General features: G+C 40.8%; 1 protein-coding gene across 4 annotated transcripts in view; it reads left to right on the forward strand.

Moving 5' to 3' along the window:
* The window catches only part of PSMD11 (proteasome 26S subunit, non-ATPase 11), a 36,204-nt gene that overhangs the window by 4,280 nt on the left and 13,708 nt on the right, over positions 1-18,216 (forward strand). For all 4 annotated transcript variants that reach the window (XM_080677568.1, XM_080677571.1, XM_080677569.1 and 1 more), the window contains exons 3-6: positions 5,202-5,326; positions 11,845-11,916; positions 12,300-12,357; positions 15,392-15,586. In XM_080677568.1, coding sequence (XP_080533694.1) covers positions 5,202-5,326; positions 11,845-11,916; positions 12,300-12,357; positions 15,392-15,586 — 450 coding nt within the window. The remainder of the gene's footprint in view (positions 1-5,201; positions 5,327-11,844; positions 11,917-12,299; positions 12,358-15,391; positions 15,587-18,216) is intronic.

Here is an 18,216-nt window from a genome sequence, read left to right on the forward strand (position 1 = left end):
GTGGGCTTGATCCCCAGTAGGGGGTGTGCAGGGAGCAGCTGATTAGTGATTCTCTCTTATCATTGATGTTTTAATCTCTCTCTCCCTCTCCCTTCCTCTCTGAAATCAATAAAAATATATTTAAAAAAGGAAAAAAAACATGAAAATGACCAAAAGTCTTTTAAAAAAACACACACAAAACAGTTTTTGAGTATTTACTATGACCTATTTACTGGTTATTTTATTTATTTATTTGTTTGTTTGTTTATTTATTTATAATCCTCACCTGAGGATATTTTTCCATTGATTTTAGAGAGAGTGGAAGAGAGAGAGGGAAAGACAGAAATATTGATGTGAGAGAAACACATCGATTGCTTGCCTCCTGCATGCGCCCTGACCAGGGCTGGGCCGGGGAGGAGCCTGCAACTGAGGTACATGCCCTTGACTGGAAATGAACCTGGGATCCTTTGGTCCGCAGGCCAACCCTCCTCTGCTCACTGAACCAAACCAGCTAGGGCTAGTTACTGTTTTAAGCACAAACATGGTTTAGCTTACTGAATCCTTGAAACGACTCCATAAGGTAGATTCTATTATCTATTTACACCTGAGGAAACTGAGCACAGGAAGGTTACTGTCTTACTTAAGGTCTGTCAGCTAGTATGTGAGAGAGCCAGGATTTGAGCCCATGGAGTCCTACTACAGAGTTCATGGCCTCATGGTATAATGGTTGTTACTTCCCATAGTTATCCCCTTGTGGGTTATCAGTGGTGAGTGGTGTGTTTTTTTAATTTATGTTGACTTCCCTCCTATTTAACACAGGTATGGATTCTTTTTGCCCATCAGTTAATGTGAGCTTTTGAGTTAGAGAACAGTTTTGATAATTAGTCCATACAAAATATAATTAATAAGGTCACTTTCTTGAAAGAATTATAGAACCAAGTGAAATGATTTAAGATTTTTCTGTTGCTGAAACATCCAAATGTCTTTCCCTGCAGTAGCATAGGTAATTAGAAATGGCATGTAGTATATAGTCAGTGCTTCAGAAAATTTATCCCCAAATGTTAATTGTTTTACTTGAAATTTCCTTTTTCATGCTTTACTTTCTTATTCCTTGCCCTCCCTTCCTGGTGATCCATACCTGAGAAGTTTAGAAGTGTACTGTTAATCCTATTGGAATAAGAAGTTTTAAAAACTTGCTTTCTAAGGAAGAGTGATGAATAGGTATATACAATAGAAACCCTAAGGAAGTCTTGGGGCCTGCATTCATTTACCTTATTTAGCTATTAATAATTGATAGGTTTGTGTTTTCTTTGATTTGGAGTTTTCTGAGAACAGAAAATATGTCTGTTTCATGAATCTTCAATTTTTATGCGTTTAATACATGGCTAACACTGTGCTAAGTACTCTACTCAAAAAGTTTAAGATAGGGTCCCTGACTGACAGCACTCATTTTGGGACTTAGTGAATCAGACTGTGTCCTGTGCAAAGTTGTGATGGAAAGTATTGCTGAATATTATCAGACATGATGCCTAGGTTCAGGGTCTGCAGATTTCATAGCCTGAGACTATGAAATTATGTTGAGTTCTGTGAGGTTTTAAAAGGGAAGTTCTGATCATATAATTGCAAATAATCTCAGAATAGGAGGCAGGGATTATGTGATTCTGTGGAAATTAAAAAATTTAATTTAGTACATGTGAAAATGGAAAGAAACAGGGAATATAACCAAGAATGAATAAGAAACAATAGTAGGCTAAAATAAAAAATGAACTGAGTCTTTTGGCAACTAAGAGGTCATTTGTTTCTCTGTGAGTGTGAAGAGAATAACACACGCAGTGCTTGGAGAAAATACTGTAATGCTAGCAGGTGCTAGAGAGAAGGCACACTGCTTAGCACATGTTTTGCTTCTGCCTTTTCCAGGAAGGAAAATGATTTTCAAAAAATAAAAAGATAGAAAGAATTAAAGCCAAGGTAAGTGAGAGAAGAGAGAGCAGCAGATAGTCTCTTTAAATAAAAAGTTCTAGGCTCTGACATTTTCTGTCTTTTAGTATCAAAAGAATAGTTCTAGCAGATATTTTTATAGAACCACTGTTATTATTTTGAGAAAAATCATGGAGGATGGAGAGATATAAGAAAACAGTATGGATGAACATTATTCCACTTTTCAAAAAGGTAATAAAAAATAATAGACATGATAAAATGGTAATCATCAGTGAAGTTCTGGGACAGATTATTAGATAAGTATGTTTTAATCACTTGGAAATGTGGGTTTATTGAGAAAAGATTATTCCAAATTCACCCTTGGTTAGCCTTATTAGACCGTGGATATGCAGGGCTCCTCCACAGACAGTGGCTGGACAGCTGTTTTTGTAAATAAGGTTTTGTTGAACATAGCCATACCTACTTATTAACATACTAGAGGCCTGGTGCACAGGTGGGGTTTAATTCGTGCACAGGTGGGGTCCGGCTGGCCTGCCCGATTGGGACTGATAGAGCCCGATTGAGCTGGGTTGGCCAGGGGAAGTGGGGGAGGACGTGGGAGGTTGGCCGGCTGGCCCCACCCCCTGGTTGAACTTCTGGTCAGTCAAACTCCCGCCTGAGGGGAAAATTTGCATATTAGCCTTTTATTATATAGGATTACCTATGACTGCTTTGCACTACAGTTAGGCTGAGTTGAGTAACTCCCCCTAAGACCTTATAGCCAAAGCCGAAAATATTTACTATCTGGCCCTTCACAGAAAAAGTTGGCCAACCCCTAGGTTAGGGGAATGATAAAGACTACATATCTGATATATCAGAGGTTTTAAAGATTTGCCATAAAAGCAGGTACAGGTTATGAATTTATGACGACAAATGGATCATTTGTTAACCTGAAGGAAAGTCTCTAGCATCTGTCATAGGGATCTGTCCTTGTTCTTCTGGTCAGCATCTGGCATGGCTGAAGCCATTTCAGAAGGTGTGCTTATTTTTGTAGATGACTCAGTACAGGACAGAATTAAGATTTAGAGTTATTATCAGAGCCAGCAAGATTAAATTCAGTGTGCTAAGAGTAAAGTTATATACTTAAAATATTTATCAAAACTGAGGAAGGTGGGGAATTACCTATCTCTGCAAAAAGACCTTCATGGATTCACTGAACCAAGAGAGTGCTGTTAGAAAAAGCAAAACACGCTATTTGTGTTCCATGTGGTGGCTAGGTGAAAAGAATTAAGACACAATTTTACTGGTCACACCCTACCTGGAGCACTGTTTTCAGTTCTGGGTATTACAAGTGGTATATCTACAAACGAGTTTATTCAGAAGAGGGCAACTAAGGTGATTAGGAATTTGGGAACCAGGACATTGGTGGAACAGTTGAAATAGGTAAATATGTTTAGCTTGGAGAAAGGGAAAGTTAGGGAGATATAAACGTAGTTGTCTTCAAATCTCTGAAGCCACTTGGAAGGAGGGTATAGACCAGCCTTGGGCAAACTACGGCCCGCGGGCTGGATCCGGCTGTTCTATCCGGTTCTCTTGCTCTCCCCTCCGCTCCTTTACTTTGAATTTATATTAGTTCACACAAACACTCCATCCATGCTTTTGTTCCGGCCCTCCGGTCCAGTTTAAGAACCCATTGTGGCCCTCGAGTCAAAAGTTTGCCCACCCCTGGTATAGACTCATGTTTCAAAAAAGAATTTAGTTTGACCAACATTGGAGTAGTCTGCTTTCTGAACATTTCTGTCACTCGAGATTGTTCATAATTGTTCAAGCATAGTAGGTAATGCTGTGGGGGAAGAGACATTGCACTAGACTAAAAGCTATGATTATATAATTGGAATTTGCATAAATGTAGAGTGATTTTGAGGGGGAGAAATCAGTGTAGTCTGGAGTTGGCATGGAAGACTTACCAGGACTTTAGTTGGACCTAAAAAGGTATCTGATTCACATACTAGGAGGTTAAGAGGATGGGGAGAAATTCCAGATGGGAATGCAGCATGAGTGAGGCATGAGAGCAGGAGTGTGAATGGGGAAAAAATCTTAGACAGTGGAAATCAAAGGTCAGTATTGGCAAGAGAAAGATGAACCTTTCCACTCTGTATAAGGTTCCTTTTGTACCTGACACAGTCCCATGCATCCCGTGACTTTTCAGGCAGATGAAGATTTCAGGACCCTGAATTAGCATTCTCAGGAGGGTGAAGTTTGCTTGTCCTGATTTAGAGTTCTCAGGAGGGTGAGTCTACAATTGGAGAATAATAAAGAGGCAGTGGCACTAAAGTAATTTTAACCTACATTCCAGAAGTACTTCCTTATTTGTCAATTGAAATATTCTCTAATTTTTAGAATTACGGTATCACTTTCTTTCCTTATACAAGGGGGGAAAACCTTTATGGTGGGTAGGTGATCAAAACCTTTTTTGATCATAGTTTAAGACTTAGTTTTGAAGATTAATGAGGAATATTAAAAGGGAAAAACACCCTAACTTTTTTTTTTCTTTTTTTCTTCTTTTTAAATATATTTCATTGATATTTCACAGAGAGGAAGGGAGAGGGATAGAGAGCCAGAAACATCGATCAGCTGCCTCCTGCACACCTCCCACCGGGGATGCGCCCGCAACCAAGGCACATGCCCTTGACCGGAATCGAACCGGGACCCCTCAGTCCGCAGGCCGACGCTCTATCCACTGAGCCAAACCGGTTTTGGCAACACCCTAACTTTTATGTAAAAAGTTTATTCATAAGAGTGCCTGGGAACTGATATTGCTAAAAGGCTAAACTGGGGAGTACTTTGGGAAGAGAGGAAAAAGGGAACCTAGAATTGGAAATCTCTGTTCAGGGGGAACTGGTAAGGCAGATTTGAAAATTAAAAACAAGCAACTCTTATAACCTGTCCAAGGTGGCAGAGACAAAGCATATTCTATGTTCTAGCAAACTTGTCTCTGAGAGTATGAGTACTTTGCTGTTTATCTTTCATTAAAATGGGTGAGGCAGAGAGATGAGCATTTCCCAAGGCCCTTATAGTAATCCAGTGGTTGAGTGGGGAATAGAACAATACAAATTTGGTATATGTTGTTAGCTTATTTTTGCTACTCCTACTTGTAAGAATGTTTTAAATTCCTACTAAGTTTCATTTAGACTGATTCCAGTGACATAAGTACTGATTTTATAATCTTGGGTTATTTTTTAAATGGGTATTTTGTTCCTAATATTGATGTTTACTTTTTTCCTTTCTAAATTGCCTTCATTCAGAGCTTGGAGGACTCCTGAAGTATGTGCGACCCTTCTTGAATTCCATAAGCAAGGCTAAAGCAGCTCGTCTTGTCAGATCTCTTTTGGATCTGTTTCTTGATATGGAAGCAGCTACAGGGCAGGAGGTAAGCTGTTTTAATGACAGAAGGTAAACATTATGAAAAAAAGTTCGTTTCAGTGAAAGCAGTGCCTGACTGCACTGTGATACTCATGTAGAAGGGACAGCTGGGAGAACAGCTCAGGACTTATCATGTCAGTTTCTCTTTGTTCCAGGGCATTTGATACTTTGGGTCTGTTCCATGCTTTGCTTTGTAAGTGGAGATTGTTAGTGGTCCCTGGAATCCTCATTACATCAGGGTCACAAACTGATTCTTGCTTTTGAGGTATTGCATTGCCACACTTTTGTAATGTTTTCTGTGTCTATGGTATCTTTCATTCTGTGTCACAAAGCTCCTTGTGAGCACTAATTAAGTCTTGAGGCATCCCTTCTTAGCATGTTTTGTACTGAGTATATGCCTTTCTTGAGGGGTGAGCATCCATCTGTTTGTGTCTTGTGTGCGGAAGCCACTGGTGTATCTGTACATGTCCTTTACAAGTTCAGACTTAGACCCTGAGCTGTGTTTGAAGAGTGCCTCTTTGGATTCACTGAGCCTCTTCCAACCCTTTCAAAGATAGCTGCATTTACTGCAATTCAGGGGAAGGAGACTCTACCAAAGTTAAAACTTACTCTGTAAAAAGTGGCAGATTCAAGCAGAGTATATTGTGGTTACTTGAATCTGCAGGAATAATTGTTTGCTGTGGCCTCTGGGTGTACAACTAAAAGGTATGAAAGGGCATAGTAGCATATTGAGTAAATAATGAGGCATTTCAGAAACTAGGACATTAAGATTCTACTTTGAAATTATGTCTTTTAAATAACATAAACTAACTTTATTTGTAGAGAAGTCTTCAAATTGATTTGTTTCTAGCAGAACTATGTTCTTTTTAAATTGTACTTTGTGCCTGGCTGGAGTAGCTCAGTGGTTGAGCATTGACCCATGAACCAAGGGGTCACTGGATTGATTCCTAGTTAGGGCACATGCCTGGTTTTTGGCCTTGATCCCCAGGAGGGAGTGTGCAGGAGGCAGCCCATTGATGTTTCTTTCTCATTGATGTTTCTATTTCTATCCTTCTTCCTTCCTCTCTCTCTCTCAAATCAATAAATAAAATAAAATAAAACAAAATAAAATAAAATAAATTATACTTTGTTCTCATGAAAAAGTGCCACCATCTTTTGTTTGAAATAGGGTGCCTTTAGAATGGGCTGACTAAATGATAGCTTGAAACAAACCAATAAATGTTAGTTGGAACTTTTTAGGCAGAAAAAGTTAATTATCCAAGCTGCTCCTTTCTACACTGGTCCCTGGAATTTGTCCCTTCCCATAACATAGAGCTGACTTAGTGGCTAGAACTGCATTTGTTTAACAGTCAGTTCTCCTACTTCTTTATGGAAATCTTTCCAAATCATAATTTAGTATTCACCTATCACTGTCTGATGAGATTTACTTGCCTTTATATCATGTGGCTCCATGTCTGGTTAGGCTCTCCCTTAACTGTGTTTGTACATTGCTGTTGTTCATTGTATATTACGTTTTTGTTAAGTAGATCCCTTTCTTCCTTTTCCTAGGATGAAAGGAAACACTCTTAGGTATTATGTCATTACGACATTTTAGTGCTAAGTATAGGCTGATTTTGGGGTGGAGGGGATGATTATCATTATAGTCTTCATCCATGTAGCAGGACTTTTTTAAAAAAAAAATAGATTTTTGTTGATTTCAGAGAGGAAGGGAGAGGGAGAGGGAGAGAGAGAAGTAGAAACATCAATGATGAGAGAGAATCATTGATTAGCTGCCTCCTGCATGCCCCACGCTGGGGATTGAGCCCACAACCCCCGCATATGCCTTGACTAGGAATTGAACAGTGACCTCTTGGTTCATAGGTCGATGTTTAACCACTAAGCCATGCCAGCCGGGCTGTAGCAGGACTATTTTTTAAAAATATATTTTTATTGATTTTAGAGAGGAAGGGAGAAGGAGAGCTAGAAACATCAATGATGAGAGAGAATCACTGATCGGCTGTCTCCTGCACGCTCCCTACTGGGTATCGAGCCCACAACCCGAGCATGTGCCCTTGACCGGAATCAAACCCAGGACCCTTCAGTCTGCAGACTGACACTCTATCCACTGAGCCAAACCTAGAGCTTTGTTAACTACATTTATTTAGGTGACTACAGGTCTCTGACTTGGATATACTAGTAGTCTTCATCTTAGAAAATTCTTTGATTGAGTGATGGTAAAGGATAGAGGAGCGAATCACACACCGGTGGATCACTCTCATAGTAATATTGAGGCCTGAGACAAAATAGGAAGTTTTAGAACACTTTTATGAGAGCTAAGACTTTTGTGTTGGCGAGTTTGGTACCAAGAGTATGGGGGAGGGGCTTTTCCTTGCTTTTTTTCTATTTGGGGACTAACCGTAAGTTATATCTACAGAACAGTCTGCAGCTTGCTATATTCTGAAAGCTGATACGATTCAGATTAGGTTTGGGTCAATTTCTGTACTAAGGTTTAGAGCTTAGAAAATAAGCATATATGTATTGGGTTTGGGGTTTGGGCAGGGGAGTGGGAGTGGGGTGGTTGTTAAGGGGAGGGGAGTAGAAAATTGGGGTGAGGAGGAGAGAAAGAAGACAATCAAATCCTTGCCAAATAGTGAACTGAAATTCCAGAATTTACCTGAACTTACAGGGCTTTCTAGGAAATTGCCTATGGGAAGCCTTTTTTTTTTTTTGCTATAGTCTAACTGAAACAAATAGTACATTTTAAGAAACCTTACATCAAAAATCCTGTTATTGAAACAGTTATTTCAATGGAAAAAAGGAGTGTGTGCTAGAGAGTTTTAGACTTAGAACAGTAATTTTCCCCCATAGGAATTTAGTTAACAGAACTTAAAAAAATAGTTAAATATATTGATTTAAAACATAAATATCTAATTTTGACCACATCAAGCTTTTGTACTCAAGTGAGGGCTGGCTTCCTCCAGAAGCATGGGTGTGCATTCTTAGCCCCTTTATCAGTCATGGTTAGCATGAACAAAGCACAAAGCCTCGGACAAAATAGCTGTGGCATAAGGGCCTTTATTTTCCCCCCTTAGAACTGAAGCACCAATTATAGTCCTAAACAATGCAAATCATGTACCTGTAATTGATAACAGACATGCAGTTCATGTTCATTTGTACAAAAATCTGTGCTCGAGCAGAAATGTTTGTACTGACCTGAATTTTTTAAGGCTCGTTTGACATAGAAAGAGCACTAGAGATAGGGTCCAGTTCTGATCCCAATGCTGATATGTAATCCTGGGTGAGTCACTTAACATCTGGACTGTAGGGGAAATGGGGACAGGTGAGATTTTGTAGTAGAATTCAGTGTTTGTTTGTTTTTAACTAGGAATATACATCAGTGGCCAATCTCTAGACTACTGAATCATTAGGTATTATTCATTTTTTGTGTTTGAAAAGCTCTTTGGGTAAAATTGATGGTAAGCTTTTTGTAGCCCCCTCAAGATGTATAGTATAAAAGACTATTGTATTTTTGTTGCTAAATTATACAGTAAAATATTTTTATTTTTACTTATTTATTTTCTAAAAAATATATTTTTATTGATTTCAGAAAGAGGAAGGGAAAAGAGATAGAAAAACATCAATGATGAGAGAGAATCATTGATCGGCTGCCTCCTGCATGCCCCCTACTGGGGATCGAGCGTGCAACCCAGGCATGTGCCCTTGACTGGAATTGAACCTGGGACCCTTCAGTCTGCAGGCCAACGCTCTATCCATTGAGCCAAACAAGCTAGGGCCAGTAAAATACTTTTAGTTCTATTCATGTCATGAACAGAAATCTTACTTTGAGTTTGGCTTTTCAGAACATAACTCAAAACTCTGAAATTGTGATTGGCTTTCTTTTATTTTAGTTTTTGTAGAATTTTTATGAGGCCAGTTGTGTTTAGGGTTGGAGATTAAAGTAGCCACCAGAGGGCTCCAATGAATTGTAAAGGTTTCATTGAATCTCAGTGTTGAATCCTCTAAATACCATTTAATGTCAGCCATCCATTTATTTATTGAATTTTGACTTAGGATTTAAAGGCAGATGATGAGTCAGTTTGGACTGTCCATTTGCTTTTCTCTCCTTACAACATCTCTTGAGAGAACTTTGGATTTCCATCAAAAACCTGTTGTGCCCTAGTCAGTTTGGCTCAGTGGATAGAGTGTCAGCCTGTGTACTGAAGGGTCCTGGGTTTGATTCTGGTCAAGGGCACATGACCAGGTTGTGAGCTTGCTTGATCCACAACAGGGGGTGTGCAGGAGGCAGCTGATCAATATTCTCATCTTTCATGTTTCTCGCTCTTCCTCTTCCTTACTCTCTGAAATAAATAAATAAAAATATATTTAAAACAACAGTAACAGCAAAAACCTGTTGTATTAGAAATTAGTTCTCCAGAAAGTTGAATTTCATTTTATATTATGCTCTGATTAGCATTTTAATAAAAAACTTGCAATAACGGAAGTAATGTAAGACCTGCAGTACCTAATAAGTACTTTGTCAAAGCTAATATGTCAAGGATACCTGATGGCATTTAGACCATCTAGCATAGATCCCTACTTTAAATAAGTTACTTTGCACGTTACATCACTATTTAGGTGGCAGATAGAACTGGGCATTCAGAGTACCTATAAATAAAGCTTAAAAGCCTGTTTAAGTGTTCGTTTAATTCTAAGTTCTATTTGCTCCCTTTAATAAAAGCTAAAGTTTGCTGGGCTAGATGAATTTGTTAGTTGCACTTCTTAGAATCTGAAAGGGTAGAGCCAGCTGGGCCCTTTAAGTCTTACAAGCAACTGCTAGGAACAAGGCATTTGTGCTTAGGCTGAGAATTTCTCCCCTTTATTACCAGTGTATTCACATTAAAACATTATTGTTACTGTTTGCAACTATTTGGGAGCAAATTTCTGATTTAAAAAATTTTCAGCCATCATAGAACTCTACATTCCAGGGCTACATATATTGGAAATGCTGGGTCTCTTCTGGGAAAGGTAGAAGAGGAATCTCAACAATGAGACTTTTCCAGAGGAATACAATCTAAGCACCAAGATACTTGTTGTGTAAAAAGCCTCGTTGGGTCTCCATTATAATACTACTAGAGGCCCGGTGCACGAAATTCGTGCATGGGTGTGTGTGTGTGTGTGTGTGTGTGTGTGTGTGTGTCCCTGTGTCCCTCAGCCAAGCCTGCACCCTCTCCAATCTGGGACCCCTTGAGGGATGTCCGACTGCACGTTTAAATATCCCTCTCACAATCCAGGACTGCTGGTTCCCAACTGCTTGCCTGCCTGCCTTCCTGATTGCCCCTAACTGCTTCTGCCTGCCAGCCTGATAACCCCCTAACCACTCCCCTGCCAGCCTGATTGATGCCTAACTGCTCCCCTGCCAGCCTGATTGCCCCTAACTGCCCTCCCCTGCAGGCCTGGTCACCCCTAACTGCCCTCCCCTGCAGGCCTGGTCCCCCCCAACTGTCCTTCCCTGCAGGCCCGGTCGCCCCCAACTGCCCTCCTCTGCCAGCCTGGTCACCCCTAACTGCCCTCCCTTGCAGGCTTGATTGCCCCCAACTGCCCTCCCTTAGAGGCCTGGTCCCTCCTGACTGCCCTCCCCTGCTGGCCTGATCGCCCACAACTGCCCTCCCTTGCAGACCTGGTCCCTCCCACCTGCCCTCCCCTGCTGGCCATCTTGTGGTGGCCATCTTGTGTCCACATGGGGGCAGCCATCTTTGACCACATAGGGGCAGCCATCTTGTGTGTTGGAGTGACAGTCAATTTGCATATTACTCTTTTTATTAGATAGGTAGAGGCCTGGTGCACAGGTGGGGGCTGGCTGGTTTGCCCTGAAAGGTGTCCTGCATCAGGGTGGGGGTTCTCTTGGGGTGTGGGGTGGCCTGGACGAGGGGCCTGTGGTGGTTTGCAGTCTGGCCACACCCGCCCCCCCCCACCCAAGCGGAGGCCCTGGTATCTGGGATTTATTTATCTTCTATAATTGAAACTTTGTAGCCTTGAGCGGAGGCCAGGGCAGGCCAGGAAGCTTGGCTTCCTCCATCCCCGGGGGCAACCCAAGCCTCCTGCTCTCTCCAGCTCTGTGGCTGCCGCCAATTTAGTTGGGACTTATTTATCTTCTATAATTGAAACTTTGCAGCCTTGAGCGGAGTCCAGGGCTGGCCAGGGTGTGCGGGAAGCTTGGCTTCCTCCATTGCCGGGGAAACCCAAGCCTCCTGCTCGCTCCGTGGCAGTAGCCATTTTGGTTGGGTTAATTTGCATACTCGCTCCTGATTGGCTGGTGGGCGTGGCTTGTGGGCATAGCAGAGGTATGGTCAATTTGCATATTACTCTTTTATTAGATAGGGTAACCATTACACATTGAGATTGTGTATCAAGGCATGTCCCTTGAGACATTAAATAAAGCAACATGAGTAATATGTAAGGTGGAAATTAAAGCTATTCTCCAAAGCAAAGTTTTTGGGAGGAATGTGAGGACATAATGTTGCATGTATTGTCTCTTCCCTGTTGCAGGTTGAGTTGTGTTTAGAGTGCATCGAATGGGCCAAATCAGAGAAAAGAACATTTTTACGCCAAGCTTTGGAGGTATGTGCCTACATTAGTACTATTTTCAGGTCTCTATGCATTAGGCAGACTATGAGTGTAAGTAACACCATCCTGATAAAAGTATTTTCTTCAACTTTGTGTTATCCAGGCACCCAAAAATTATTGCTAGTAGTCTCATTTATGAGAATTGCTCTGGATGAAGTTTTATGACAGACCTGCTAACTTAGAGAAGTAAGCTGCAACATCATAAAGTTAATAGTCAGTCACTGCCCATAATAAGAGATAATACTATGGGCTAGATAAATATTTTTGGACTGAATTTGATGCTATCATCAGGACTTGAATATTTAACAGTAACAGTTCTGTGACTATCAATCTTTGATTTCTTTCTTTCATCAGTCAATGCCTTTTCTCTTTCCTAGGCAAGACTAGTGTCTTTGTACTTCGATACCAAGAGGTACCAGGAAGCATTGCATTTGGGTAAGTAGCTGGTAGTAATTAATAAGGCATCCTAGCTGGCTAAATGAGTGTATTTTAGAGCCTGACTACTCTTATTAGTTATGCATTAATAATTCTTCTTACTTCTAAGAAGGCTTAACCTTCTTTATTTACTGAATCTGTCATGGAAAAATGCCATTTGGAAGTTCTAATAAACTAACTAGAACTAATTTTTTAAATTTAGAGAATAGAAAGGTCAAATTGCAAAGTGTTTTACTGTCTTATCACATTTACATATCTGTTTATAATTATACTTAAAATCTATTTTTAAAAAGAAATTATAAAAAAATTTAAAAAATAAATTAATTAGATGTGAATATATATAGAAGTTGGAGTGGGCCATCTAAAGGCTTTCTCCTGTGTGGCATTTAAACACCTTGAAATCTTTGCCTGCTGCTGTTTGTTTTTTTTTAAATTAATGGGTAGATCCTGGATTATTTTTCCCATATGGAAGAACATGGCTTCTGTAATCCACTAAGTTGAAGAAATTGCTAATATTCAATTTTTATCCTGCAAAAATGACAATTTCATATGGTTCTAACAAATAGTAGCATGTAAAAAAAAGTTTTATTGCGATATAGTTACAGACCATAAAATTCATCCTTTAAAAGTGTACAAACCAGTGGTTTTTAGTATATTCACAAAGTTGTGCAACCATTACCACTATCTGATTTTCTGAACATTTTTATTACCCCAGATATAAATCTTGGACCCATTAGTTATCACTTCCCATTAATCCCTGATCCATCACCTCCCCCGCTCACCACGCAGTCACTAATCTATTTTCTGCCTTTGTACATTTGCCTGTTCTGGACATCCTATATAATAAAAGGGTGATATGCAAATTGACCCTAATGGCAGAATGACTGGTTGCTATGACACGCACTGACCACCAAGGGGCAGACGCTCAACGCAGGAGCTGCCCCTGGTGGTCAGTGCGCTCCCACAGGGGGAGCGCCGCTCAGCCAGAAGCCGGGCTCACGGGTGGCGGGAGCCTCTCCCGCCGCCTCTGCAGCGCTAAGGATATCTGCGGCTTAGGGGAGTGGGCCTAAGCCACAGTTGGACATCCCCTGAGGGCTCCCAGGTTGCCAGAGGAATGTCTGGCTACCAGCTTAGCCCCGATCCCCCAGGGAGTGGGCCTAAGCCGGCAGGTGGATATCCCCTGAGGGGTTCTGGACTGCGAGATGGCTCAGGCCAGGCAGAGGGGACCCCCCCTCCCCGAGGGCACGAATTTTCGTGCACCAGGCCTCTAGTTTCATATAAATGGAATTATATGATATATGGTATTTGTGATTATCTTCTTTCACTTAGGATAATGTTTTCAAGGTTCATCCATGTTATAGCATATGGCAGCCCTTCATTCCTTTTTTTAAAAAAAATATATTTCTTTATTGATTTCAGAGAGGAAGGGAGGAGAGAGAGATAGAAACATCAATGATGAGAGAGAATTATTGATTGGCTGCCTCCTGCACACCCCCTACTGGGGATCAAGCCTGCAACCCAGGCATGTGCCCTTGGCCGAAATCGAACCTGGGACCCTTCAGTCCGCAGGCTGACGCTCTATCCACTGAGCCAAGCCAGCTAGGGCGTTCTTCATTCCTTTTTAAAAAAATATATTTTATTTTTTATTTATTTATTTTTTAAAATATTTTTGTTGATTTCCAAGAGGAAGGGATAGAGAGAGATAGAAACATCAGGGAGAGAGAATCATTGATTGGCTGCCTCCTGCACGCCCCCCACTGGGGATTGAGCCCACAACCCGGGCATGTGCCCTTGACTGGAATGGAACCTGGGACCCTTCAGTCATCAGTCCAATGCTCTATCCACTGAGCCAAACCAACTAGGGCTGTCTTTTTTATTATAGTCATCTAGTGGGCGTGATGTGGTATCTCATTGTGGTTTTGATTTGCATTTCCCTAATGACTAATGATGTTAAGCATTTTTTCATGTACTTACTGGCCATTTGTATGTCTTTGGAGAAATGTCGATTCAAATCCTTTGCTATTTTTTAATTGAATTATTTGTGCTTTTATTATTTATTCTGGATACCAGTCCCTTACCAGATATATGATTTGCAGATATTTTTTTCCCACATTATGAGTTGTTTTTTCACTTTCTTGGTGGTTTTCTTTGAAGCATAATTTAATTTGGATTAAATCCCATTTTTCTTTTGTTACTTAGGATTTTGGTATCATTACTAAAAGGTCATTGTCTAATCCAAGATCAGGACGATTTACTCCTATATTTTATAGGTTTAGATCTTACATTTAGGTCTTTGACTCATTTTGAGTTAATTTTTGTATCTGATACAAGTCTGTTTGGATTTGATTTTTCACATCTGAGATGGGGAAGAAGGTAAGGTGTATTTGGAGAATATTGGTATATCCAGAACTCTTTCCTTCTTCCACCAACCCTAGTGCCTGGTATTTTTTATGTAGTCTGATTGCTGGACAGAAAGAGAGTGAGTGAGATCACTGGTTAACTAGTTTCAGCATTTTCTGGGTGGAGATTTCAAAATTTGCAAGTAAGCTCATAGAGCTCTTGGCTCTAATGTGCTCCTTAGAATACAGAAAGCTTCAAAGAGATTTGTGTTTCTCTTTTGGAAGATAGCACATTTAACAGAAAATTTAATTCTTGTAAATAGGTAAGCTCTTTTTGGGTTCAGGCCGATTTCTGTTTTTTTTAAAAAAAATATATTTTATTGATTGTTTACAGAGAGGAAGGGCGAGAGATAGAGAGTTAGAAACATCGATGAGAGAAAAACATCGATTAGCTGCCTCCTGCACACCCCCTACTGGGGATGTGCCCGCAACCAAGGTACATGCCCTTGACCGGAATTGAACCTGGGACCCTTCAGTCCACAGGCTGACGCTCTATCCACTGAGCCAACCGGTTAGGGCCAATTTCTGGTTTCTTTATCCTGAGTGTTCTTATGAGGGTGGGAGAGGGAGATACTATGGGATGAAGGTATTAAGATTATGGCTCAGAAAGGGGCATAATATTTTCCCCCCTCCAGGTTCTCAGCTGTTGCGGGAGTTGAAAAAGATGGATGACAAAGCCCTTTTGGTGGAAGTACAGCTTTTAGAAAGCAAAACCTACCATGCCCTCAGCAACTTGCCGAAAGCCCGAGCTGCCTTAACCTCTGCTCGAACCACAGCAAATGCCATCTACTGCCCCCCTAAATTGCAGGCCACATTGGATATGCAGTCAGGTAATACCTGTAAGCTACTCATGGGATGTTTTCTTAAAACTCACCTTATTTCATAGGTGGAAGGAATGGGGGATTGGGGCTGGGGAATAAAATTGGCTGATTTGGCTTGAGCCTTCTTCAGAGAAAACAGTTAGAAGGTTTTCTCTAACTAGCTGCCCCCTTCTATTAACTTGCTATTAACTGCCTAAAATATATTAATAACATGTTTATCCATGGTTGCCCAGGCAACCTGATTTTTAGAGCCAAGACCTTAGAGAGCTCTCGCTTAGGTTTAAAAAGCTCCCTAATTTCCTTCTTTGTCACTACTGAGGCTGGTGGCCGCTCTTTCTAACATTGATTAACCCGAGTCTGTTGTCACTTGGAGATCTTTGTAAAGCATGTTGGACTTTTCCAAGTGGCCTCAGAACAGGGCTAAGACAATACACCCCCACTCCCGAATTTCAGTTGAGTTTAGTGGGTAGCGTTCTGATGGAGTGTGTGAATGTTGGGGCTAGGAGGCCATGGGCAGTAGGATACTTGAAGTCAGCAGCTTTTATTAGTTATACTTTATTATTACTGAAGGAGCACTGGAATTAAAGGCAGAAGACTAGTTTAAGCCCTTCCATCTCTGTAGTCTTAATTTCCATGTCTGTAAAAGAGAGAGAATACCTGCCCTACTTGCCTCTTGAGTATTTTGAGTATCAAATGGCATGTTTTGTCATTCAGAGGTTAAGAGCAATAGCTCTAGAAACCGACTTTCTTAGGTTGACATTTTAGTTCTGCCAAATTCTAGTTAATTTATCAAAGATAGGGCAAGTTATTTAATTTATTTGTAAATTGTACCTCTTTATAGGATTGTGGTGGGGATTAAATTATGATGAATGTAAAGTTTTTATCATAGTACCTAGCCTTGACCAATTCTTGGCACTTTCTTTAAACCCCTGCTCTTTTATTATGCCCGCCCTTCATGGTCAAGACATGAAATTGCACCTGATTTCTCAGAGGAATTGGAGGCCATTTTTATGTAAACTCTCTTCTTTTCCCTCTCCAGAATTTAAGTCACTATCCATTTGTAGCTTTCATCAAGAATGATCCTTCTACTTGTCCTTTTGTTCCATTCTAAATCTGTAGTCTCTTCTACATGTGTATCTGCATCTCAGGCTTTGAACCACCCCAGCTGAAAAAGCACAGTTCTTTCTCCTTTTTAAATTGCTGTCTTCTCCTTTTCTTGGCAAGCTTCTTGAAAGTGTTGAAAGACTATCCTTATTTTCTTATCTCTCTTGATTCCTCTGATGGGAGAGGCGGGTGCACAGGGGCATGGTGGAGATTTTGACTCTGTTGAATATTCTACGTTTCTTTTTCTTCCTTTCTTTCTCTTTTTTTTTGGTTAATCCTCACCCAAGGATATTTTTTCTATTGACTTTTAGAGAGAATGAAAGGGATGGGAGGAGAGAGGGAGGAGGATGAGTGGGGGGAAGAAAGAGAGAGAGAGATGCATTTATGTGTGAGGTACATCGATTGTTTGCCTTCCAGACATGCCCCAACTGGGGCCAGGGAATCAAACCTGCAACCAGGTGTGTGCCCTTGACTAGAAATTGAACCCGCGACCCGTTAGTGCATGAGCCCACACCAATCGCTGAGCCATTTGGCCAGGGCTAGGCTTCTTTGATATCACTCTTTTTGGTTCTCCTCCCTTGACTGATTATCCTTGGTCACACTGCTGTGTTCCTCAGTGTTGTTTTCTCAGTTCTTTTCTCTTCTTGTTCTCCCTGTTTCCTGTCTAATCCCATGTTTTCCCCATGCTTTAGTTGCCACATAACTCTAATGATCCCCTCATCTAAATCTCCAGTAACTTCCTCCTAAATTCCAGATCCAGATTTTCAGCTGCATAATGGACATACTATATTTCAATCTCAACATGTTAAAAACCAAAATTATTTAACCCCTTCAACTGTTCCTTTCTGCCTCTCCTATTTTAGTTAGTGGCATCATCATTGACTTACTTGCTCAAGCTGTTGTCTTTGGAGTAATTTTGACCCCTTCCTCTCCTTCACCCCTCATGCTCATACTCAGTTGCCAGATCAGGGAGAGTCTGTCTCCACATCAGCCTTTCCTTTTCCATCTCTGCATTCACTGCTCTAATTGATGCCTAGACCAACTGGAGTCTTTTACTGATCTAACTGTCCCTAGTCACTTTCCTCAGTCCATCTTTCTTACTGGTCCAAAGTCATTTTTCTGAAACACAAATCTGATCATGCAACTTCTTTGTTTAAAATTTTCCAGTAGTTCCCTGTAATCTCCAGGCTAAATTATACTTTAACCAAAGGAAGGCATCCTGCCCTGGTCAGGTGGCTCAATTGATTGGAGCATTGTCCCATACACCAAAAGGTTGTGGGTTCGATCCCCATTTGGGGTGAGTACTGGAGGCAACTGATATACGGTATGTTTCTCTCTCCCTCTTTCCTCTCTCCCCCTTTCCTCTCTCTAAAATCAGTGAACTATATTCTTGGGTGAGGATTAAAAAAAAGGAAGGCATCCTTTCCTTCTCATTATCACCTTTGGTTTTCATTCCTATTCATCAAATTACTTCATGTGCTTCTGCTTCTGTGCCTTTATATAGTTTGTCAACTCTGCTTCAAAATTCCCCTTTT

The sequence above is a fragment of the Plecotus auritus genome (assembly GCF_963455305.1).
Source record: "Plecotus auritus genome assembly, chromosome: 7".
In the NCBI taxonomy this organism is placed as follows: Eukaryota; Metazoa; Chordata; class Mammalia; order Chiroptera; family Vespertilionidae; genus Plecotus; species Plecotus auritus.